General features: G+C 40.1%; 1 protein-coding gene across 4 annotated transcripts in view; it reads left to right on the plus strand.

The window, feature by feature from the left end:
* Positions 1-24658, plus strand: part of FSTL5 (follistatin like 5) — a 359747-nt gene that overhangs the window by 179594 nt on the left and 155495 nt on the right. For all 4 annotated transcript variants that reach the window (XM_081875293.1, XM_081875295.1, XM_081875294.1 and 1 more), the window contains exon 5: positions 24209-24405. In XM_081875293.1, coding sequence (XP_081731419.1) covers positions 24209-24405 — 197 coding nt within the window. The remainder of the gene's footprint in view (positions 1-24208; positions 24406-24658) is intronic.

Genomic DNA, 24658 nt, shown 5'->3' on the forward strand with positions numbered 1-24658 from the left:
ACAGTCAAAATCAATAAGGGATATAATCACTTACGATCTTCCTGGAAGACTTTCCAAAATCACTTCTCTTACCTGTTTTTAGACATGCCTTTTACATAACTTTTTCAATCATTCAAAACTTCATGTTAAATTTAATGACTTCCTGCAAGATGAATACACTACACTGCATTAACAGAAAATGAAGAATACTAGAGACGAGAAGTTTCCCTAGACTTGTATTCAATGGTTTTTATTATCTACATTTTCTAAGCTATTATTTGTATAATTATTCTCAGTCCCTAATCTCATTATTTTACATTGCTGTTCACTGAATTTTGTAAGCCAGTAATCAGTCCATAACTCTTATACCCCAGACTCTGTGTTTGCTTTAATTTTTAAATTGTCCTATCAACAATTAGTAGGAAGATAAGAACTACATGATTTCCCCTTCTTTCTCTGTTATGTCCCACACATCTTATATCACAGACTGTGTTTCCTTGACTCTGCTTCACCTAATTGGTTTGCAGGGTCGTGAAAATTATCAGAATAATTTAGGAGATAGATAATAAGCAAGTTGAATGACCTATTTTGAGGGTGAGGGAGACTGTGACATAGGGCTGATACTTTTTGTGGCAGCCTCTCCCCACCCCACCCCCCATCTTTAGTATATATTGAAATCTAACTAGTCTTAAAGTTGCTTTCATGTGAAATAAACAAAAATAACTATGGCCAACATCTCAGCTCATTATGGAACTGATTCCTTCAAACCTTCCATCTGCAAGATATCACAGTCCCAAAGAGCTAGAATCATAAAGTTAGGCAAAATTGAGAAGGACCATGTTTGGCATCTAGTACTGCCCCCACCCCACAGAAAGCTGGATCTACAATGCAGGATGCAACTGCAGAATATCTTGTAAATGGCCATTCAGCTTCAATTTCTATACTTCCAGTGAGGAAGCTCAATGTAGTGTAAAACCTTGCTCCTTGTGACCTCACCCAACCTCCTGGCAAACTCCTGTGCCCTGCCTCATTCACCCTTTCCCTTACAATGTATTAAATTATACGGTTGAACTATTGGGGGGGGGAATCTGATGTGTGTATGACAGCTAAAAGAATGCAGCTTCAATTTACATTGATATTACATTGTATTAAATATGTGAAACTCTTTTGGCTACACACAATAAATGGGCAACAGAATGTTTTAGTTAATTTTTTATTATTATTTCCAGTTGTGGAAGAATGAAACTATGTTTTATTTTAGTTTTGAAGGCCACGGGGGTGGGGATGTCAAAAGGAGCCTGGTGTGTGTATCTCATTTCTAGGGCCTCTAGACCAAATGAGCCATGTACAATCTAGAGTCCCTCCACTGAATGGACCAAAGATCCACATCTGTGCAGCAGCTCAGATTTCGTATCTGAGGCTCTAACTGATTGGGAGAAGCAGCTTTCAAAATTACAATTCTCTTTACAATCCCACTCCTTTGGAAGTTCACAAGACCTTTTAATGTTCATTAAAAGTTTGATAAACACTTCTACTCTTTTTCCTTGCTGAATTATTTAAGAGTGTAGTTATTAATAGAGCCTAAACAATGTAGATTCATTTGAGCAGGAAATGAATTGTGGAAATACTATCGAGAACCATTTAGCAAAGCCACTTATTTAACCATGTGTTTCAAAACAGAGGGGGAGTTCATTTATTTAATTTCCAGTCCCTGGTTTAGGGAATAACGGTCTTCCATCAAGTTCCAGGGAACCACAATTAAATATTCTCTAGCTACAGTTTATATAAACACATTCAACAAATCGCTTTGCAATGTAGCAGTTATATATTTATGTGGGAGAATAAACATAAGACATTGAATATCTTTAATCTGAGAACTAAAAGTGGAAATTACATTACTGGCACACAATCAATTATTGAGGGCATTTACTAATAGATTTTCAAGGGCAGGGAAGCCATTATGGTCTGCATATAAGTCTTTAGACTTCATTTGTTTGGGAGACTTTGTAAAAACATAAAAAACACAAAGAAGTAGCTTTGTGCTGCAGATAAAGACACAATGAGTTGTAGTAAAACAGACTACAGCATTTACTCAAGAGGAAAACAAAAAAGTTGACTCTGAATCAGTTGTTCTCCCAGCTCCACCATGGGTGCTACAAGATGCCGCCATTTCCCAGCCAGAGAGAGAGAGACATAAAACACTGCAGTAGAGCATCTTTCATGGGATGCTTAATACTGGCAGCCACACACTAGTGACTGCCAACTAGTCAAGCTGGCTGGACACCTGCTTGACTAACCTACACAGTTTTCCTGCTGTAAGGACGGATGGGAGGAATAGGTTGCCCCCACTTGGCATGCTGCATGCATACTGCACAAACACACAACTTGCCCTTTCCCCTGAATCACTTCAAACATTTTCATTCCCATTCCTGAAAACTGGTGAAATGTCACCCACTGATTGGCTTCCCTGTGAAAGAGGTGGCAAATGGAAGGAGAGAAGCTCCAGTTAATAATATCCTCACATGCTCTTGAGTGGTGTTGCTGACTCAGATACTAGATGACCAGGTACTTCTGTTAAAGAGCCACTTTGAGGAACATCATCTTCTGTTAATCCAGGGTAGGGATGGAAGAATATGTCAATACTGGTTTCTCTCAATTCTTCCATTTCCTATCTTAAGCGTAAAGCAAGTTATGTCAGTGTTTCCCAACCGGGGGCCAGGATATTCCAAGGGAGCCACAGGTGAAAATTACATAAATGGGGGGGGCACAGCATGAATGTGCGGGGTACAATTCACCCCAGGGCCTAGCAGATTGGAGCCTTTGGATGTTGCTGAGGGGCGCAGGACCTGTCAGCAGCATCGACCTGGCTCTGCAAGGCATGGGACGAAATCCACCCCAGTTTTTTTTAATAACTAAAACATGTTCTTTTGACAAACAAAACATTTAAATAGCTGCCTTTCTATTGGGGGGGCACAGGAAGGAAACAAGGTCAGAAAGGGGCCACGGTCAGAAAATGGTTGGAATACACTGAATTATGCAAGTGTTAAACCTGTATCCTGATGGGAGGCTGAGAGAGGCAGTGGCTTACCTAAAGCTATCTAGTAGTACTTGAACGTTTTGATTCACTGTTTAATTTCAGCCACCACACCAACACTTCTATAATACTTTAATATCCAATTAGTGTCGTGGACAGGGGTGTTTCTTTTGTCGTTTTTGCATATATTTTTTTACAATATTTCCTAGAACCATTAATATCTGCTGTTGAGGGACTTGTATTTTGCAGGTGGTTGATTGACATCAACTGAAGTTACAATTTAAATTTCCCTAACTTTAAATTTAAATTCCTCTAAGCAAGCTGCAATACTTCCATTTTTCTTTCTTTCTTTTTTGACATGCTTGCTCGACTTGCCCTGTTTGTGTGATTCTCTTGGAATTGTGCTATAAGTGTACAGGATTGAATCTTAAAGACGGTAGCCAAGAGGAATAGGAGAACAGCTTTGTTCCTGGATGTTGTCTGGATGGCTAGAAAAGATTTCTTGCTGAAACTGTTAAGTACAAATTATAGAAGACATTTGTAAGAATAAAATGTTCAGTTACAGTAATTTAAAACTCAAACTTAATTTTCCTGTCTAGTTTCCAAAGAATTATACTTAAATGGCTAGTTGGCAAAGAACTCATGCATGAAATTACAGGACATCTTAAGACTTTTCTTAAAAGAATATAAGAAATGCCATACTGGTTCAAGTAATGGTCTTATCTGGACCACTTTCCTAGCCATCACCCTGAGGACTATAAATCTTAAATCTACAAACACACTTAATAAGAGTGCAACAGCCTCAAGATTTGGCCACTGTTGGGGAATAATAATAAAGTCCTATAATTTTCCCCTTTTGGGAGAAGTGGATGGAATCTGCAGTCATACTATTACCTCTAGAGCTGCTATATCTTTCTGAATGACAGGGAAATAGATCCAGAAACTTTTGGCATTACTTTTGCTTCAGCAGACTCTTGTCTGCAACATTCTTTTGATCTCTTGATTGCTGGGGCACCACAAAGCATTTGAGGGGTCCCTGCTTCAGCTTATGTCAGCTCATACAGAATCTGCCTGGCACTTGGAGCTTATCTTATTTAGGGTGATAGCTCTGTTTTCATTTCAGTGGTCCCCATTTCCAAACATTTAAGTCATGTTTTTATTTATTTATTTATTTATTTATTTCAGTGGTTTGTATGATGCTTAATCACAGATGTCTCTAAGCAGTGTAGAGAAGACCTAAAACAATAAGACTAAGGATGAATTAAAACTACTTGAGTGAGATTCTAAATCGGTTTCAGGCTGATAGACATAGTAGTAAAAACAGAGCTAATTATGGGCGGTCCATGCTACAGATGGAAAGGCAGGGTGTGTGTGTGTGTGTGTAAACAAATAAAATATGCCATTGCTTTCTCTTTCTTCTGCTTCAACACCCATCCTTCACCCTAAGGTCCCAGGACAGGTTATAACACTAAAACACAATGTTTAAAACAGTTTAAACCAGGCTTCCTCAACCTTGGCCCTCCAAATGTTTTTGGCCTACAACTCCCATGATTGCTAACTAGCAGCACCAGTGGTCAGGGATGATGGGAATTGTAGTCTCAAAACATCTGGAGGGCCAAGGTTGAGGAAGCCTGGTTTAAAACAACTAGAAGTCAATATGTGCTATTGGCTTCTAGAGATTATGCTGTGTTTTGTTTGACAATGGCTAAAACCTACATTGCAAGGAACTGCAACTTCATAGTGCAGTGGGTAGCCAATGTGGTCCCCCACCCAGTTGTTGTTGGACTATAGGTTTGCTATCCCTATCATCGTTGGCACATGAAGCCATGCATTTATGTGCAGTAAGGTAAAAAAGTAAAGGATCCCTGGGCAGTTAAGTCCACTCAAAAGCAACTATGGGGTGCGGCGCTCATCTCACTTTTCAGGCTGAGGGAGCCGGTGTTTGTCCACAGACAGCTTTCCAGGTCTTGTGGCCAGCATGACTAAACCATGAGTGCCAGAGCACAAAGAAATGGCGTTTACGTTCCCGCTGCAGTGGTGCCTATTTATCTACTCGCACTGGTATGCTTTTGAACTGCTAGGTTGGCAGGAGCTGGGACAGAGCAACGGGAGCTCAACCCCATTGCATGGATTCAAACTGCCAACCTTACAATAGGCAAGCCCAAGATGCTCGGTAGTTTAAACCACAGCGCCAACTGCGCATGCAGTAGCTATCAGCTTTACCAGCTATTATTGCATAGTTTGTTTCAATGCTACTTTAAACCAGTTCTGTTGGTCATTTGTAGTGGCAGTCTTTTTTTAAAGCCTGCATGTTGAGGTGCTGCTGGGCAAACATAGCTCTTCATATTGTGCTGCTGCCACATGAAGGTTATATTGTTCACAGCAGCCCAAAGTTTTGGGTGCTTCTCAAATCAATATGGAGTTACATTGTTTTAATGGCTTACTTTAGCAACCTATTATTATAAGACTATACTCCTAACCCATCTGACCTAGAAGAAAGTTCCACTGAATTCAATAGTATGACTGAGTTAGGATTGTGCTGTGATTAATTTATCAAGGTAGTAACACTTGCAACTACTAATACTAATTGAATGAACAATTCATTTCCAGTACTGTACAAAGCACACAGTGGCGTAGCGTGGGGGGTGCAGGGGGGGCCGGCCGCACCGGGCGCAACATCTGGGGGGGCGCTCGCCGCCTCCGGAGTCGCCGAAGAGCCTCGGGCGCAGGCTGTAGCAGAGCCCCATGGCAGCAGCCCAGGCAGCAGCAAGAAGAAGCTGGCAGCGGCAGCAGGTTAGGCGTTAGGGGCGCAAATTACTTGCCTTGCCCCAGGTTAGGGGGCGTAAATTACTTGCCTTGCCCCGAGTGCTGACAACCCACGCTACGCCGCTGAAAGCACACAAAGGTAAACACATGAGTGAGGGTCAAACTACTTGTTATGTTTAATGCATAACGTGCAGCTACATTTCTCTTCATTTTTAAATTAAGTATAGGCATTGGGAACCCCAATTGTTGTCTGGATCACAGCAAACTGGAAGAGGAAATTTATCTCTTCTCCCAGCCGAGAGTGGAACAAAAACTCCCCACACATTCATGCATCTATGAACCACTGGGAAAATGCACTAAGCATAATGTGTAGTTTGACTCTGGCAGTCTTCCCTAAGGGTGGAGTTGTCAAGTGCACAATGAATTAAATGTATTTTATGATGACCTGTGCTTATGTTTTAGGAATTTAAAATGTTAATGTTTCCTAGCCAAGTATATTTGACTTTACTAGGCTTCTTTACTGTTTTTCCAATATAGTTCTTAAAAAAAGAAAAGACCCTACAACAATTCTGACAGGGAAGAGGGGGAAACTTGCTAGAAATTTGGGGTAGAAATAGAGACATATCCATTTTCCTCCACAGTGAACATAATTTGAAGGTGGAAAGAGAGCTTAAGTCACTATAGTGCTAATCCCTGTTGTTTGTCCTCACCATGTTTATCCTTTCTTGAAACAAGTGATCCCATTTTTAGCAATTATGATAAATTAGACTGTAGGCAGCCTCAGTCATTTTATTACATTACAGAACATGTTTTCTTTTTAGCTGATGGCTGTTAATATAATAAAAGTGCCATCCTTCCCCCCCTCCTTTTCTGACAGGGTGGAGTGTGATTCTGAAAGGTGTCCATGTATTCTTCTGCTTCATTTCAGACAATGGCTGACAGGATCTGTTGTCTTATACTGATTTCCCCCTTAGAAGCTTTTAGTGAAGACTGAATGTGTGTCCTATATTTGAAAACATCCTACCTTTATATTTATCCAGAGAATAGGCACTGTGCCTGTTTAAATGTGTGACTTGCAAACTCATATGGCTGCACAGTGGTCAGTTAACAGGCATATGCTGTATCTATGAATACCTTAGGGGTTAATTTGAGTTAAGAAGATACCACATGTGATTTTGAAACTGTCAAAAACTTGGCATATGGTATTGAAATAAACATTACATTGACTGTGATCACTACAGAACTCACAAGAATTAGAAGCTATAAAATATTTCATATTTATTGTATATTCGTATGTGTTCATTGGTTGTATATTGGTATGTATGAAATGTACTGGGAGCCAACCTAGACATTGTGTTATTCCTGTATTCAGCCACAGATAGATACATTGGTGGCACATATTTGCAGTGGGCAGTAACCTGTTCTCAATGGCGGCAAAGGGTTAAGGAGCCCCTCCCCACACAGTTTCAACACAACTAAAATCCCTGCTGACTATTTTAAAAATAATAATGTTAATGCATGCCTCAACTGAAGTTCTGAGTAATTTTTTTCTGACTCTACCTAGAACCTGGGTCTCTATTAACTCTTCTGTACTTGCGCCAGTACAGATGCTGTGGTTGATGGGTGTTAAGCAGCATCTGAAGGATCACAGGTTCCGCATCTCTTCTATACATTGGACAGCATTCCATGAGTGTGTTATATTACACTGGAACAGTTACAGTATAATAAGACACTAATGTTTAGGGAGCAAAACTGAGTTGTGTTTCTATCCTACACTCTGGATAGAAGGCATCATCTCTGTCTGGTAGGTTGATATTCAAGGAACTAGGATAAAATGGTGTGTTCTCTCCTGGCATTTAATCAAGCAAAAAGTTCATAATGTAATGCAGAACTAACCTTTTGTCCACGGCAAGAGGTTGAACTCACTCTTGCTGTAAATTAGACCAGTCACACCTCTACAAAATCCTCCAGCCATCTGCCATCGCTCAGTAAATCCTATTTTATATTTCCATTAATTCTTATTTGAAAGATTGAAGTAGTCCACCCAGCTGCTTGACAGAAGCATCTTGTCTATGGGGAGAGCTAGAGGAAATGCTGAAGTGATGCTGAATAATTTTAATTATGTGTGAAAAAATATATTTACAGGTGTCTGGTGTTTTTTAACGATTGAGTCAGTAAGCAGTTTGAAAGACTGCAATTCAAACAAACCTGGAAAAGGAAAAGCATGCATTTAATTATGGAACTTTCTCTACCAGAAATGCAGAAGAATTCTGAAACTAACCCGTGTGAAACAGTAATCTTTCTGCTTGCAGTTTCTTGGTGATGGGAGCTGAAAAATATTTGTTAAATACAGCTGGGATCAGACAGTTTGTAGATTTAATGGTGACTGCAGCAGCTCAAAAAGAGCCAAAGGGTTTTGCAAATGACATCTGGCTGAATGTATAGATCCTATACAGCAGCTGAATCCTGCAGGATGCCCTCTAGATACTGAATCCAACTCCCACCATACTGAGACAGCATGCTTAATGATCGGGGATAATAGGAAGATGTCTCCCTTTAATACCTGAAATATAATAGATTTGAGAGACTAAAAAGACAGCCTATAGAATGCCGAATTTAGTGACTAGGTTAGCAACCTATTTTGTAGATTTTACAGATAGATCTTCAGCTGAAATCTCTGATCCTTCACAACAAAGGTAGAATAAGATGGTTAATCTTACCCTCTAAGGATAATACAGCGGTACCTCGGGTTAAGAACTTAATTCGTTCCGGAGGTCCGTTCTTAACCTGAAACTGTTCTTAACCTAAAGCACCACTTTAGCTAATGGGGCCTCCTGCTGCCGCCGCGCCACCGGAGCATGATTTCTGTTCTCATCCTGAAGGAAAGTTCTTAACCCGAGGTACTATTTCTGGATTAGCGGAGTCTGTAACCTGAAGCGTCTGTAACCTGAAGCGTATGTAACCTGAAGTACCACTGTATTTAACAGCTTCTGTGTTGGGGAAAGTATGATCTAGATCTTGTGTTTCCTGTAAACACTGTCTTGTGTATCTAGCCATGACTGAGACTGTCAGAAGTGACTGAGGCTGAAATACTGTACATGTCTACATAGAAATAAATCCAATTGAGTTCAGTGGGCGTCCTCCCAGATAAATTAGCAATATGTTGCAGTCTAAAACTACTGTTCTAAACCCACATTTGCAACCTATTTTGAATGAGAGTGTAACTAGTTAAGAACACATAAACTGCGTCAAAGAGAGAAATAGCACCCCAAGCCAAGGGGTGCTCTAAAGCTTCTATAAACTTCAGATATCTAGAGCAAAAGTTTGTGGCAGTCTTTGGTTTGATTTGATTTAACCATTCTGTATCTTGAAGCATACGGATGCTGTTCCTCCCCTCCCTTTCATGTTGTCTGTCTGAATAAATAGTGACAGGTAAAAATTGTCTGTGTCCTGTGGGAGAAGAACTGACAGCAATAGCTGGTCTGACTCCACTGCGGAGGAAAATGCAAAACTGATCTGAACTCTTGTCTTGACCTTCACTTTCAACAACAATGTCCTTAGGGATGGGCTGCCTTTTATATTTCTCATTTCATCCCGTCTTAATAAACTCCTTGAACAGAAGGGATGGAGAATGTCGTGTTAAGTTATTCCATTTATATTTGCTTGAAGTTGTTATAATATGGGAAACAAAGTGAATACAGCCTCATTAGTGATTAATGGAATTCATTAGGAATTAATGGAGTTAATTTAATCTTCATCAGTCCAAACGGACTGGCTTGTAGAGTGCATATGTAGCATGTAACAGAGGTCTAAATATAATTACACATGATAGGCCTTGCTGCCTTACATGCTTATTAATGTTCCTTCATTCTGAAACAGCTTAACATCATAAATCCACATGGCTCATTCACCATCTGTAACATACTAGCATGTGTTTAAATTTCCAACAGCAGTTTACGGGTTTGATTTTGGAGGGAGATTTTGTTTTGCTTTTTAAATACTTCCAAAATGAAATTTAAGAGTTCGCTGGGTCATTTATGGCAGTGCAAACGTAAATGAGATTTGCAAGTCTTTGTAAAGATTTCTTCTTCTTTTTAAAAAAAATCAAGGTAGCACAATAATGCTTATGATCACAGAATCACAGAATTGTAGAATTGGAAGGGACCCGAAGGGTCATCCAGTCCAATACCCTGCAATGCAGGAATGTCAGCTTAAAACCAGCTACAAGTCCACCTAATAGGTACTTCATTCAACCCACATTTTACCAGCTTCCTCACAAGAATATCATGGGGGACTTTGTCAAAAGCCTTACTGAAATCAAGATACTGTACTCCATCAAATACAGTGGTACCTCGGGTTACATACGCTTCAGGTTACATACGCTTCAGGTTACATACGCTTCAGGTTACACACTCTGCTAACCCAGAAATAGTGCTTCAGGTTAAGAACTTTGCTTCAGGATAAGAACAGAAATCGGGTTCTGGCGGCGCGGCGGCAGCACGAAGCCCCATTAGCTAAAGTGGTGTTTCAGGTTAAGAACAGTTTCAGGTTAAGTACGGAGCTCCAGAAAGAATTAAGTACTTAACCTGAGGTACCACTGTAGAGTTTATATATGAGAATATATATAGCTATATATCTTCATTTCTTTTACTGGGAGGAAATAGTTTTACCAGCTAATGATTCCCAGGTTACTGTTGTCTTTTTAATGTCTCATTGTCCTTTCCATCACCCCTGACCATTCTTCTAAAGTTTGCTTCTTCTGTTGCAAACTTCTATTGCAGTGGTAACTGTGGTACCATCATCCACTGACCATTGATTGCTCTTATCTTATTCAGGATTGTGCCATTTTTTCAGTTGTCATTTCCCTCTTGCATGAGATATATATTGATGCTATCTTTATTTCAGTACAGCAAACACTTTTTTTAAAAAAGCTACCAGTGTATACATTTTGTTAAATACATATGTGTTTCTGTGTCCTTAGAAAAAGGGGGAGGATCTTTCCATTATTAAAACATCTTATCATCTTGAGCTATTTACCAAATCCATAGTAATCATAAGTGGAGAGAGAGAGAGAGAGAGAGAGAGAGAGAACTTGCAGGAAGTAATAGCCCACATTTTGTTTTTGATCTACAGAGTCTTTCAGTCTTAGAGTGACTGTTATACTTACAAAAGGATGTATCATGTTGAGCTATTCGTTTCTCAAGACAGCCTTCCTATTCATTTTGTGTATACTTCCTTGACAATATGCCAGCTTTGGAGCTGTGTTAGAATTGTATTGTTCAAAAATGCATAAATAGTAGCTACTCCCGATAGGAGTATGAATGAGATAAGTGCTTTGAAATTCTAATGTCAATCTTTTAATGTCTGCTTAATTCAGCCTCAGTAGCCTTCATGGGCACCCTATATAATTTAAGTGAGAATAAATAATTTGTTTTGTTTTCAGAAGCATTGGAAGCAGGCAGTGCAAGCCATAACCGTGTATGTCATAGTGATTCATAAGTGAAGAAAGTAGTATTGGACTCTCAGGGTGTAAAAAGAGAACTTATGTAAATCTAATTCAAATTTGGAATGGTGGTTTCAAATGTTAAGCCTAACATCAAACTACAGGAACATGACATGTTATTTACTTGACAAAATATTGATATGAAACCAGTTTATATTTAGGTATTTCTTGACTCATGCTATTTCAGATAGTAGTACTATGATTAACTGCTTTGCAAAAGATGAGTAGAAGTCAACCCCTAAAATGCTGTAGTTTCATGACTGGGAAGAAAAGGACCCTAAAATCACAAGTGTTTTTTCATGAATGAAGTGGAGTTCAGAAGATCAACCCAGACATTGAAAAAAGTCTCAAGGGAAGTCACAGGGCTATGTGGGCTAGCACCCCCATTGCTGATGCACTCAGAGGCTACACCCTGTTGTCCAGATCTCTGGCATGCTCCTTCACACAAGAAGGGGGACCATAGGCCAATGGAGGGACCCTCATGTAAAAGAGCTCTACATGTGTCTTTTAGTACACATGCAGAGTCATATCTGGTATGCTCTGAGCATGTGGGCAGTGGGGAGCATGGCTTCTGAGTATGTTGGCAGAGGCAGCGGGCTGAGGACCAGCCTGTGTTTGGATTTGGCTCAAAGGGCTGTTTTATTTCTTTTTTATTATTATTAAGGGTTTTCTTGTTTTACAGTGTAAGTGTAATGCCTCGTATTTCCCCCCCCCCATGTAATATTTTTACAAATCCATTTCATTTGTTGAGGCATTAGGGGGAGAAGAAAAAAAAGAAAGAAAAAAAAGAAAGGGGGGTGGAGGGAGGGGAGATGGATGGGGGTGGGGTCGGGTAGCGGTGTTTCTATTATGCTTAATGTGTGTAGTTTGGTGTCAGCGTGCTTGTGTTGTTCACTTGTGTTCCTTTGGTGGTGAGAGAGGTTGGGGTTGGCGTAGGATGTGATTGTTTGTTTGTGATTGGCTGTGGTGTATATTTCAGTTTGTGAGGTAAAGTATACATACACATGTGTTGCTTCTTTCTGCTACACTCTGTAATTTGCAAATTGAATAAATAAGCTCTCTCTGCCATAAAGAGGAGGTGTGTAAGTTTTTCTTCTTCTTCTTCTTCTTCTTCTTTTTTTTTGCATTTTACGTTATGGTGAAAGACACAGTAACTTAGTTATCCTCCTGAATCATGTGGGATGTCTCAAGGAATTATTTCATTTATTTATTTCTTGTTGCCCTTCATCAGCAGTGATCTCAGGGCAGCATACAATAGCTATTTAAAACAGTACTGTAGCCATAGATAAAGCACAATTTGAATATAATCATAAATATCAAAACATTTAATTCTGAAGAAAATATTTAAACAATATTATTAGATGTCTCTGCTCCTCGTCCTGACTACCACTGTGTCTATTATTATTATTTTTAGTGATGAGCGAACACTCCATGTCAGTTCAGAGTCAGCTCAGTAACAGTTTCTTAGCAAGCAATGGGGGTTGGACTTATCTGTATTCCAAGATTTCTTGCCTGGTTGATAAAGTTGAATGATGCAAACTGATGGTGCCACATACAAGTGTTCTTATTGTATATTATCCCTGAGGAATTGTAGTTCCCAGCACTAGACATGGCAAAGAGACACTTGGAAACTGCCAAAACAAATACTCCCAGAAACAAGAGAGGTGTTTAGGTTGGGATGAGGAACATTCGTATTTACAAGGAATAAATGAGAGAATTGACCCAAATAGAGATAGATGTAGGTTGGTTATGGAGGCTTGTTATGTTGTTCACAGCAGTCAACAAGAATTTCAGCAGTAAGGAGTTTAACAGGCAGCTACAAAACAAAGGCTGGGATGAATTCCTCTGGTCCAAGTTTCCTGAAAATATTACCATCCCACCAGAGCGGGATGTTGGTTTTTCCATTGTTATACTGCAGAGAAAGGAATTTCCCCTAAATTTTGAGGGTTTTTTTTTTTCTTTTAGAAAGGGTGGTCAGCTGAAAGCTGTGGACTTGTTCTCCTTCCAGCTGGTGGGGCACACTTATGTCCACCCTGAGCTGGTTTCATCCCCCCACAAAAAATCAACAAAAAACCCCCAAACCTGGCTCTGTTTTGTCCCATTTATAGGATTTATTATTATTAAGGAAAAATCCTTTAAAAAACTGCCCACATTTACAAGAAGACGTTAATGAGATGGTCCATGGGCTGCCTCTTTCTTCCTTTAACCCTTTCAACACTGGAAGCTGCTTAAGGCAACTCTATAGTCGTGCAGTTAAAAAAAAGGTGGGGGGCTTTTAAAATGACTGTACATCTTAATATGCAGAACCTTCCTGTGGAATTGTACAGGGGGGAAGATGGCTGTCCCCATAAGTACAGTACAGACGTGTGTAGTTTGGTCTGTTGATTATTCCGCTTCTAACATTCTGATCCACATGTGAGCCCAAGGGCTGTGAAATGGGAAGGTTCACTTTCAAAGGCAGAGAGGACCAGAATCTTTTTCTTTTTCTTTTTTTTAAAAATAAATTTTTATTAAGATTTTAAAGGTTACATGAGAAAAAAAAAACGAAAAAAAACCACCAAGTTAAAAGCAAATCACATCCAAAAAAGAAAAAAAATAAGAGAATAAAACAAACAAAGAAGGGGAAAAAAGATACATACAATTAAAAAAGAACAAGTCAAGCCTTTACATAACTTTCTTTCCTTAGCTTATTCCCTTGACCTCCTCACACCTCCCTTTTTTGTATTCTAGTTCAATTAAATATTTCAGCAAATCCTTCATCTTTGTTTTTATCCTAATAATTTATCTTAATATACTGTAATTTTACATTCTCTTCTTTCACCAGTTAACAAACCATTTTTACTTTATTTAATCTTATTTCTCATTAAAATTAATATATTTGAGCTTGATCTCTTAAAAACATTTCCCCTAGGGTCATAAAATTTCATTCCACGATTTTTCCATCCCTCATTAAGTTTTTAAAGTCTCCTTATATACACTTTAAATTCCCAGTCTTCTTCCACCGTCTCCTCTCCCTGGTCTCGGCCCCTGCCGTCACTTCCATCAACCCCCAACAGTCCATCAACCTGGAGATCTTATATCCGAGGCTCTTAACTCTTCTTTACGTCCCTTCTGCCGGTCTTCTTGATGATCTTTGATACTAACAAGCAGATCTCGGGGATGCTCCAACCCAACAATACTTTTATTCCTTCTTAATAAGTCGGCCAGGTCTCCATGGTTAAAACTAGGGCCCATAAAGCATTCCAAATCTTGTTTCGCAATTCCTCCAAATCCAAAGGCCCCAAAGGCTCCAATCTTCTCCTGGCCCAAGTCCATATCCCAAAAGTCAATTGATCCCTGAATAAGGGAATCTCTCCAACTTTCCATTTCCAGACCAGGCCAGGCTCCCATCTTTATAATCTGGCTTTTTCTAGTTACAGTCATATAGGGCCTCAACTTGTAATCCTCCATTTGCATCTGTAAGGTTGAGGCTCCCCCTTGTATTGCTTAATATTCAATAACAACAACAACTTTCTCCTTCTCCGATTCATCCATTTGTTCAGTTAGGATAGATTCCTGTGCCAGATCAACTTCTGTGCTGATGCCCACTTTTGTTCCCAAGATATCAATATTAGTAGCCATGACATCTATCTGTTTATGCAGCTTTCCCAACAGGACCAGAATCTTTTTCAACCCCTTCCTGGAATGCCTTTGGAGTGATTCCCTTGTAAGTTTTATTAAATAAAACAAACAGAAATGTATCCTCACCTCTCCCCCAATCTTTTGTGAAAGTTTCATTTCATGAAAGTTTCATTCAACGAAAGGTCAGCAAAGAATTTGTGGGGGGGGGGGGTTTTGGAAATGTTTGGCACTGCTGTATTAAACAGTTTCTCTGTTTATCAACCAAACATGCTCAAAAAACACTTTTTGCTTTCCAAACTGGGAATGTTATTCCCCAAATAAGAATGATCTCTATTCTGAATATGTTCAGTTACAAGCTGAACTGATATTTTATTGCATCAATTGATAGGGAGATTTTATTGACTCAAAAACCTCAGTTGTGAGCGTAACAAAAGCATTACTATTTTAAAATTGAAAGTTTTACGGTCTGTAAGCCAAAGCTTAACAAAGCCGCTCTCCTTCACAGGAGGGAGTGGTTGCGAACTGGCCTTATTGGGTTCCTGATTTGCAGTCTGCTTTAGGAAGAGCATTTCCAGTTTTGACCAAATGCCTACACCCTTTCCTTCACAAAGTGATTTTTTTTAATTGTAAAGTATAATACCATATATCTACTATGCAGAAGACTTTGAGTAATGAATATTGGACAAGGCCTCCATCTTACATCAGCAGCCCCTTATTTGTTTGCTGCATGCAGTCTTGGAAAACCTAAGAGAAATATTTTGAAATTTTGAACTTAGATTATTTTGGTCAGTAAAAGTTCAAAATAGCAACACCGACTTTGGATGAAAATCAGTAAAGAACTTTGAAGTTCTGTTCAGCTGCAGTAGTCTGTGTTGAGAGCCAATGTGGTCTAATGGTTGGGGTATTACACTAATACCTGGATTTAAATCCCCATTCAGCCATGAAGTTCACTGGCTGACCTCTGCCCAGTCACTTAGTTTCCGCTTAACCTACTGCACAGGGTTGTTGTCAGGATAAAACTGGTAGGAAGAGGAACCATATATGCCACCTTGAACTCCTGAGAGGAAAAGGTGAGATATAAATGTAATTGGTAAATAAATCAATAAAGCAGAAAATAGCATAGATTGATTTTCCAGGGGAAACAGGAAATGCCCAGAAGTTCACACAGATTTCAAACTGTACCACTTCTTTGAACCCACTTCCTTTAATCTTATCAGTAACACATATATTCACAAGAATGGCTGTATATTGTTCAGTTCATACCTTTTTATAAATAGTCCTGTATTTAATTCTGTATTTAACCTTACAAACAGAGAATATTGTTTAGTACTTGCTTATGTGTAGCATCTTAGTTTGAAGCCCACTCATGGAGGGGGGGGGAACCTACATTGCACTTTGAATCATTACCTTACAATAGTTTCAAAAGTTACTGCCACAAAGATGCAGTGGCTTATGAAACACAAGGGAACAAATATGCTCCTTTGTGTTTGTACTATGACAAAAGAGCACCAGTTTTGAATAATTACTTCATATACAGAAAAGGAGTAAAGTGACATTCTTGTTGGTTCACTGTCATAACTTTGTTTTTGCATATGTATGAGGGGGAAAGGTGGATTTATGATCTCAGCCCCCTGTTTGAAGCCAATAAAAAAGCATGACATAAATCTCAAGTATTGAGAAACAAATTATGGCATAGACGGGGAAAAAATAAAACACAAATTGCTTGAATCTATGAATCATTTGAATGAACCTTTGAAAAATATTATAAAAGAACACGGGATGGAGAGGTTAGCAGAAGTAACTTCCATTAGGTGTTTCATTTAACCATACAGTGATTTAGTAGAAAACCAAACCATTTTAAAATATTGACTAGAACTAACATTAAATTCTAGACAAAAAGTCATGCTGGTCCTTCTCAAGGTCCTTTTCACTTTGTCGTATGTCCCACTGACGTATGTCACATCACTGGCTAACTGTGCTTATTTCCTGGTAATGTATAGCAAACAGAACAGCCTCTATAAAAAGTGGGGTTGAATAGACAAAAAACTAGCCATTAGAAGTGGCAATGCAGAGAAAATGCAACGATTCATTTTGTTTTCTGTAAATATGGTGTTGCGTGTTGAGGTCCCCAAAACATCCCTTCCCAAAAACTCACACATCACACATAATTTTTGTTTAAGGTTTTTGGCATAATTTTGGCCACAACTTTATTATCATACAATATTGTGAATGGTTGCTTAGGCATTGGTTATGACTAGCTATCCCCCCCCGCCTTGGGGGATAGCACTGACTCCCGGATTCCAGCGTAAGTCAGTGTGGAGGAACAAGCAGGGCAACTGGGGCTGCGATACAGACCCTTCAGTTCCTCCCTGCAATGCGCCTTGGGGTCTTACCCGGCCCGCACCCGATTCCAGGGGTTTGGACAAGGGGATGGTAAGCCCCAGAATTCCTTTAACGGAATTCCCATTTCGCAGCAGCATCGGAGGGGTAGGCACAGCCAATCCATACCCCTCCCAATCAATTTAACCAATGCCTAACCGCCAACCTTACAAGTTGTGACGATTTGCTACATAGTAGGCAAAACCCGATTGGCACACACTAATCAGCCAAAAGGTAAATTCCTACTAGGCCCCCGCACTAAGGCGAACGACCCCATGACAGGCATAGCAAGGCCAAGCGAAAAGCCCTTTCAAAGGGAGGGCGGGCGGGTGATCCGGTGTCCACAGCGAAAGAGAAAGGAGCACTCTGTGGACCCAGTATAAATAACCTCTGATCCCACCCCTTAATTGGCAACATTAAATTTTCCTTAGTAACAACAGCCACCAATCCAATCAATTCCCTTGCCACAGCCTGGCTGGCAACTAGGAATGTTTATGCCGGCCCCAACCGCAACACGTGCTCTCTTTTTAAGGAGAACACGCTTTGTGAAGTCATCATCTTTCAACAAACAATTGCCATAGTATGTGGAACATTTTCAAGGCAAAAAGGAGTGGGATTTAAAATAATGGCCACTACTTTACTGATGAGCAGTGCAGGCTGGAGATGCTTCAACTAACCACATAATTGGCTTCTTCATAGGAGGACTAGTATCAACCATTTGGCAAATCCTGGGCCAATTTTCTCCCCCTTCTTCTATGTATCCAGACTAGGTAAACTATAACTTGACCTGTTTGTTTCTCATGGCCAAATTAAACATGACAGAGGCAGACATGTTTGATCATATGTCTTCTTTGTTCACATACAAAATGGGGAGTAGGTGGTCTAAGAAGTGTGTGGGTAAGGTGAGCTGAACTATCCACCACCTTACCTGCTCACTGGTTTGCCTCTTTCAGTATTAAAATTTAACCCGCTCTTTCCTTTTTTTATTACACTTTTTATCTCACCTTCCTCCTAGGACCTCTGTGAAGCACACATGGCCACCACTGCTTTTATCCTCACAACAGTACTCTGAAGTAGGTTAGACTGAGAGCAGGTTTGGCTCAAGACATTTTGATACCTGAGGTGCACTACAAAATGGTGTCCTCGGTCCCCCATCACCAGGGAAGAAGGAGTGAGGAAAGTTTTACATTGGAAACAAGGGGGTGGGTATCAAATCAACCTTAAGTGATGGTTGAAGGTATTAGTGCTAGAATAAATAACTTGAAAGCTGGTAGATGGATAATAGCTAATGATACTGCAAGTAAAACGGTACCATATTGCAAGCAGTACAATAAATTGCTTGCCATTGTACTCAGGCCACAGAATGTTGAGTGCCTCCATCACAATGGTACATGTCAGGCCCTTCAGTGCTAATAATTCCAGTAAGATGTAAACTTTCATTACAGTTTATGGATTGCATTCATGGTCTTCTCCACAAATAATGGTGGATTAGGGGAGAAAGAGAGAGAAAGAGAGACTCTGCAATATCTCTGAAAATTCAGTTCTTTCTCTAATTACACTTCTAAACTTATATTAAGTCATGTTAGTTCACTTGTCATATGAGCACAGACCAAAATAATACAGCTTTTATGAGTATTTTTAAAGCCTCTGGAAATTTGTAAAATTACAGTGAGTGGCTATGTATGTTCTCTTCTTGGTAAAACTGAGAATGTCATTTCCATGCTGTACAAGTGAGGTGTAGAAAGAAAGGGGGAGAAATAACATTACTTGGGGTCAATCAAATACAGACATTTCTGTGGGAAATAGCTGGAAATGAGAGCATCTTAATCAGGACTGCTACCTGACTTTTGAAAATGGAAAATGAAATTGTGTGCTTATAGATTGCAGATGATCTAGCTCAAGACTTCCCCCCTTACACTAAACTATCACCATTATTGTACATTATGAGAATAATGACAGGCTTTCAGGCAAGTTGTTTAAATATTGACTTGATTTGTATAGGCTTCTGACTGAGATGGGAAACATGCTGGATGGCTTCTTTAGTAGCATGACTAGAATTGTAATTCCAAGGCTGGGTGATGTTCAGAGTGAACAGGTACTCGCTGAAGGAAATTACTGCTATTATCATGTTGAAACGCTCTATCAAAATAGTATGTTTAACTGTTGCTAGTATCTAATATATTTCCTAACAGATGTGATAAAGAAACATAATGGGTTGGATCCAGATAAGGTAGATAAATCAACCTTACAAGGGCTGAAAAACATAACAAAAAGCACCTGAATCATAGGAGCTCCCAAGTCTGCCTTTCTGTGGCTGGGTGGTTTGTTTGGTTTTAATAAACCATTTTGATTAACAGTTCACATTCTGTATGCATACTGGGTGGTCCCTCCCATTAGCAGTGAGGCAGTCACCTCAAGTGGCAGATGCTAAAGGGCAAGCAACTGTGATGAGTTGCTGGAGTACAGAGCTATCAGGCATGGTCCCCATTGCCACTGTTGAAGTAAGGTTCAACATCCAGTCCAGTAGATGTCTGGCACCATCTTGCCTTCCCTCAGGCAACAAAGTGTCTTGGTGACCTAATGCTCTACGCAAGTGCGTGTTTGTGTGTGTGACTAGTATCCAGTATCCTTCAGGAAAAGTCAGAATTTATATCTGTGTCTTCCTCAGTGTGACTAGTTTTGTTTAGCAGGTTTATTTTAATAATAATTAGAGATGGGAAGAAGGTTGGTACAGCTAACAGTTTAATGCAAACCCGATTAATCTTGACTTCCCCCCAAATGTGGAAACCGAAACACAGCTATTCTGTGAAATTGCCACTATGATGGGGAGGTTAGTACCCATTGAATATCTGCCTTTAAAGAAACAAAAAAACTTCTGCACCAAACAACTGCATTTTTTAATCTCAGGTAAAACACAGTGTCTTTAAAGCATTTCTACCCAAGGGAAATAAAATCATACTCCCATGCTTAAAAATTCAACAAGTGTAGGTTCTCTCATCACTGTCTCTGTTGGATTTCTGCCTGTCACAAGGTATTTAGAAGCCTTGCCAGGACAGGGGAAAGCAAAACAAACAAACAAACAAACCCTTGTTAATTTTTGTCTAGCTGTTGTTGATCTTTCATCATCATCATCATCATATTCAGTAATAGAAGTAGAGGACACTTCAGCCTTCTCTAATTAAAGTTTGCATCAGTTCCTATGGATTTTCCTCACTCCTGACAAGCAAGAAAGCCTAGCAAATCATTGAGATTGTAGCTCTTGTACGATTGGGAGAAGCAGGGGAGAGAAGATTCCAAACCAATAATGATGATGATGATGATGATGATTTATACCCCACCCATCTGGGTGGGTTTCCCCAGCCACTCTCGGCAGATTCCAACAGAATATTAAAATACAAAGCTTCCCTAAACAGGGCTGCCTTCAGATGTCTTCTAAAAGTCTGGTAGTTGTTTTTCTCTTGTTTAAAAAATACACGGGACAGTGTAGGTCTTTCAAGACCAGTGTTATGTGGTCTCGGTGGCTGCTCCCAGTCACCAGTCTAGCTGCCGCATTCTGGATTAGTTGTAGTTTCCGGGTCACCTTCAAAGGTAGCCCCACATAGAGCACATTGCAGTAGTTCAAGTGAGAGATAACTAGAGCATACACCACTCTGGTGAGACAGTCTGTGGGCAGGTAGGGTCTCAGCCTGTGTACCAGATAGAGCTGATAAACAGCTGCCCTGGACACAGAATTGACCTGTGCCTCGATGGGCAGCTGTGAATCCAAAATGACTCCCAGGCTCCACAGCTGGCACAGTTACCCCATTTAGGACCAGGGAGTCCTCCACACCAGCCCACCCCCTGTCCTCCCAAAACAGTACTTCTGTCTTATCAGGATTCAACCTCAATCTGTTAGCCGCCATCCATCCTCTCCCGCCTCCAGACACTCACACAGGACCTTCACCACCTTCACTGGTTCTGATTTGGAAGAGAGGTAGAGCTGGGTATCATCCGCATACTGATGAACACCCAGCCCAAATCCCTGATGATCTCTCCTAGCGGCTGCATGTAGATGTTGAAAAGCATGGGGGAGAGGACAGAAGCCTGAGGCACCCCACGAGTGAGAGCCCTGGGGTCTGAGCACTCATCCCCCCCCACCACTTTCTGAACATGGCCCAGGAGGAAGGAGCAGAACCACTGTATAACAGTGCCCCAGCTCCCAGCCCCTCTAGAAGATCCAGAAGGATGTTCTGGTTGATGGTGTCAAAAGCCACTGAGAGATACAGCAGAACTAGGAAACAGCTCTCAACTTTGTTCCTAGCCTGCCAGAGATCATCGACCAGTGTGACCAAGGCAGTTTCAGTCCCATGATGAGGCCTGAATCCCAACTAGAAGGGATCCAAATGGTCCGCTTCTTCCAGGCGTGCCTGGAGTTGTTCAGCAACCACTTCCTCAATCACCTTGCCCAAGAATGGAAGATTTGAGACTGGGCGACAGTTGGCCATATTGGCCGCATCTAAAGATGGTTGTTTAAGAAGCGGTTTGTTAACCGCCTCTTTCAGCAGGTCTGGGAAGGCTTCCTCACAGAGTGAAGCATTCACCATCCCGTGAAGCCCATCACCCAGCCCTTCCCGGCTAGCTTTTATATGCTAGGGTGGGCAAGGATCAAGGAGACAGGTGGTTGGTTTCACTCGTCCAAGCAGCCTGTCCACATCCTCGGAAGTAACAGATTGGAATTGACCCCACACAACTTGACTAGACAGGACTCTAGCACTCTCCCGCCCCGGCCCTGCTCCCACAGTAGAGTCTACCTCTTCCTGAATTTTAGTGACTTTATCTGCAAAAAAACTTTGCAAAATCATTGCAGGAGATCATGTGGCCCATACTGGGCCCCGATGTAGCAGGTGGTTCCGCTAAATTGCAAACCACCTGAAAGAGTCTCCTGCTGCTGTTTTCTGCAGATACAATAGAGGCGGTGAAGAAAGTCTTCTTTGCCGTTGCTACCGCCACTTGGTAGGCTCGACATTGAGCTCTAACCCGTGTCCGGTCAGCTTCAAAATGAGTTATCCGCCACGGGCGCTCTAGCCATCTCAGTGATTGTTTCATTGCCCTCAGATCCGTGGAAAACCACGGGGCTGTCCAGGCTCCATGCAATCGGAGAGGGTGCAATTACACTAAATTATTTACTCTAGAAATAAAAGGACAGGTGGAACATGTAAGATAAATATCATTGTTTGTTTTGGAACATCATTTATTTTCTTGTGCATTCATAAGTGAAGTACAGCAACATGAAATTGCAGAAGAGTTTTCCACCAGCTACCACTGAATAAATAAGTCACAGCCCTTCCTTATATTATTTATTTGTATTTATATGTTATATGTACTATTAATATAATTATTATTTTTTCTCATTTTTGGATCTGTATTCCACTTTCTTCTCCAAAGAGCACAAAGCAACACACAGTGGTATTTCTGGATGCAAACGGGATCCGTTCCGGAGTCCCATTCACATCCAGAGCAGAACGCAACCCGCATCTGTGCGTGCCGCGATTCGCCGCTTCTGTGATGTCATTTCGAGCGTCTGTGCATGCACAAGCAGCAAAACCCAGAAGTAACCAGTTCCGTTACTTCCGGGTCGCCGCGGAAGGCAACCTGAAAACACTCAACCTGAAGCGACTTTAACCTCTGGTCCATGGGGTCATGAAGAGTCGGACACGACTAAATGACTAAACAACAACAACAACATGACTGTACAATGTTCTCTCTTGCCCCATTGTATCCTCACAACAATTCTATGAAGTACGTTAAACTGAAAATGAGCAACAAGCCCAAGGTCAACTAGCCCAATGAGCTTTAGAACTGAGCCTCTAAAATAGCCATAGTGGTGTTTTTTTCTGGGTTCCCCCTAACCCACAGACTGCCTGGAATGGCTCCAGGGATCATATATATATATATATATATATATATATATATATATATATATATATATATATATAGTTACTTATCATCCATTTATTGGAATCGAGCATGCAAGGTTGTCTCTTATTTGAATTCGCTAATCACTGTGAGTCATTTAATCTAAAAAATGATGCCCTCTCTATACCAGAATTAATTTGCCATACATTTCTTCTGTATGAACTTAATTGCTATTTTTAAATAAATAATGGATGTAACTGATGGCTTTTAATTATAATTTTTTTCATTCCATAAAATATAATTTATGTGAAAGAAGCTTGACATGTCGATGGTGACAGGTTTCTGAATGCCCCCTTTACCTCTGTTTAGTGAGCCTTATTAGCTTCTGTAATTGACCCATTCTTCATACTTTAGAACTGAAATTATTTTCAAAGACATATGAAAAATGTCATCATTAGGAAGTGATTGAATTCTCTGAGTAAAACTCACATGCATAACGATTACCTGGGTAATTGTATTGACATTTTAAAGTAGAAAATTGAACTCTCATTGAGTAAGTTCAGTGGAACTTTTCGCTTTTCTCTCAAACTGAATTTTAAGTTGCTTTATTTTGTTATGCACATGCTTTTCATCAACCAAGTTTGAACTGCTTAACTCCTTGTGCGCTAATGCTGTCATATTGTTCTAGCTTCTTATTGTTGTAATTTATGCTAATTATTGATATTTATGCTGTGCACTAATTCCCACACTATTCTAGAAAATAACTATTGTATCTAAGCATATGTTGAATTGCTGGCTGGAAATCTCACATATGGACAAAGCCCAATTTCACTGCACAATTCTGAAAAAAAACCATTTTTTCCATTTGAATGTATTGTTTAATATCTATATTGATCTAGGCATATTTACACATGCTTAAGGGTCAAAATTCAATTGTAGCATTTGTGCTAACAGGAACAGCCTGCATTTCGTAGGAAACAATTTTTAAAGATCTAATTCAAGTAATCTTAAATATGTTATTATCTTGGCAGGGGATAACTGTAAGTCAATCGACTACAATAAGATGAAAAACTTTTTGCTGGATCTCCAGAACAGAAGATACATGCTACAAACAAGAGAAAGAAGTGTTGAAGATAAAATGGCTTTGAAGAAAATATTGGTGGATCAGATGTTTAAATATTATGATTCAGACAACAATGGTCTTGTGGACAGCAATGAACTGACACAGGTAAATGCTTTAGTTACATTTTTGTTGCTTCATATGATAAGATCTCACCATGAGATTACATAAGGCCATAAGAAGAGCCTTATTGGGTCGGGTCAAAATCCTATCTACTCCAACACTATGTTTGCACAGTCTGTACTTGTGGATCCCAGCAACTGGCATTCCGATCCATATTGGCTCTGAACATTTTCTAGAAAGAGTAATCACAAGTGTTTCAGTTGTTTTTAACACTCTTTAAAAAAATTCAAAGTGAGAT

The sequence above is a fragment of the Podarcis erhardii genome (genome assembly GCF_964252035.2).
Source record: "Podarcis erhardii genome assembly, chromosome: 9".
Classification (NCBI taxonomy): domain Eukaryota; kingdom Metazoa; phylum Chordata; class Lepidosauria; order Squamata; family Lacertidae; genus Podarcis; species Podarcis erhardii.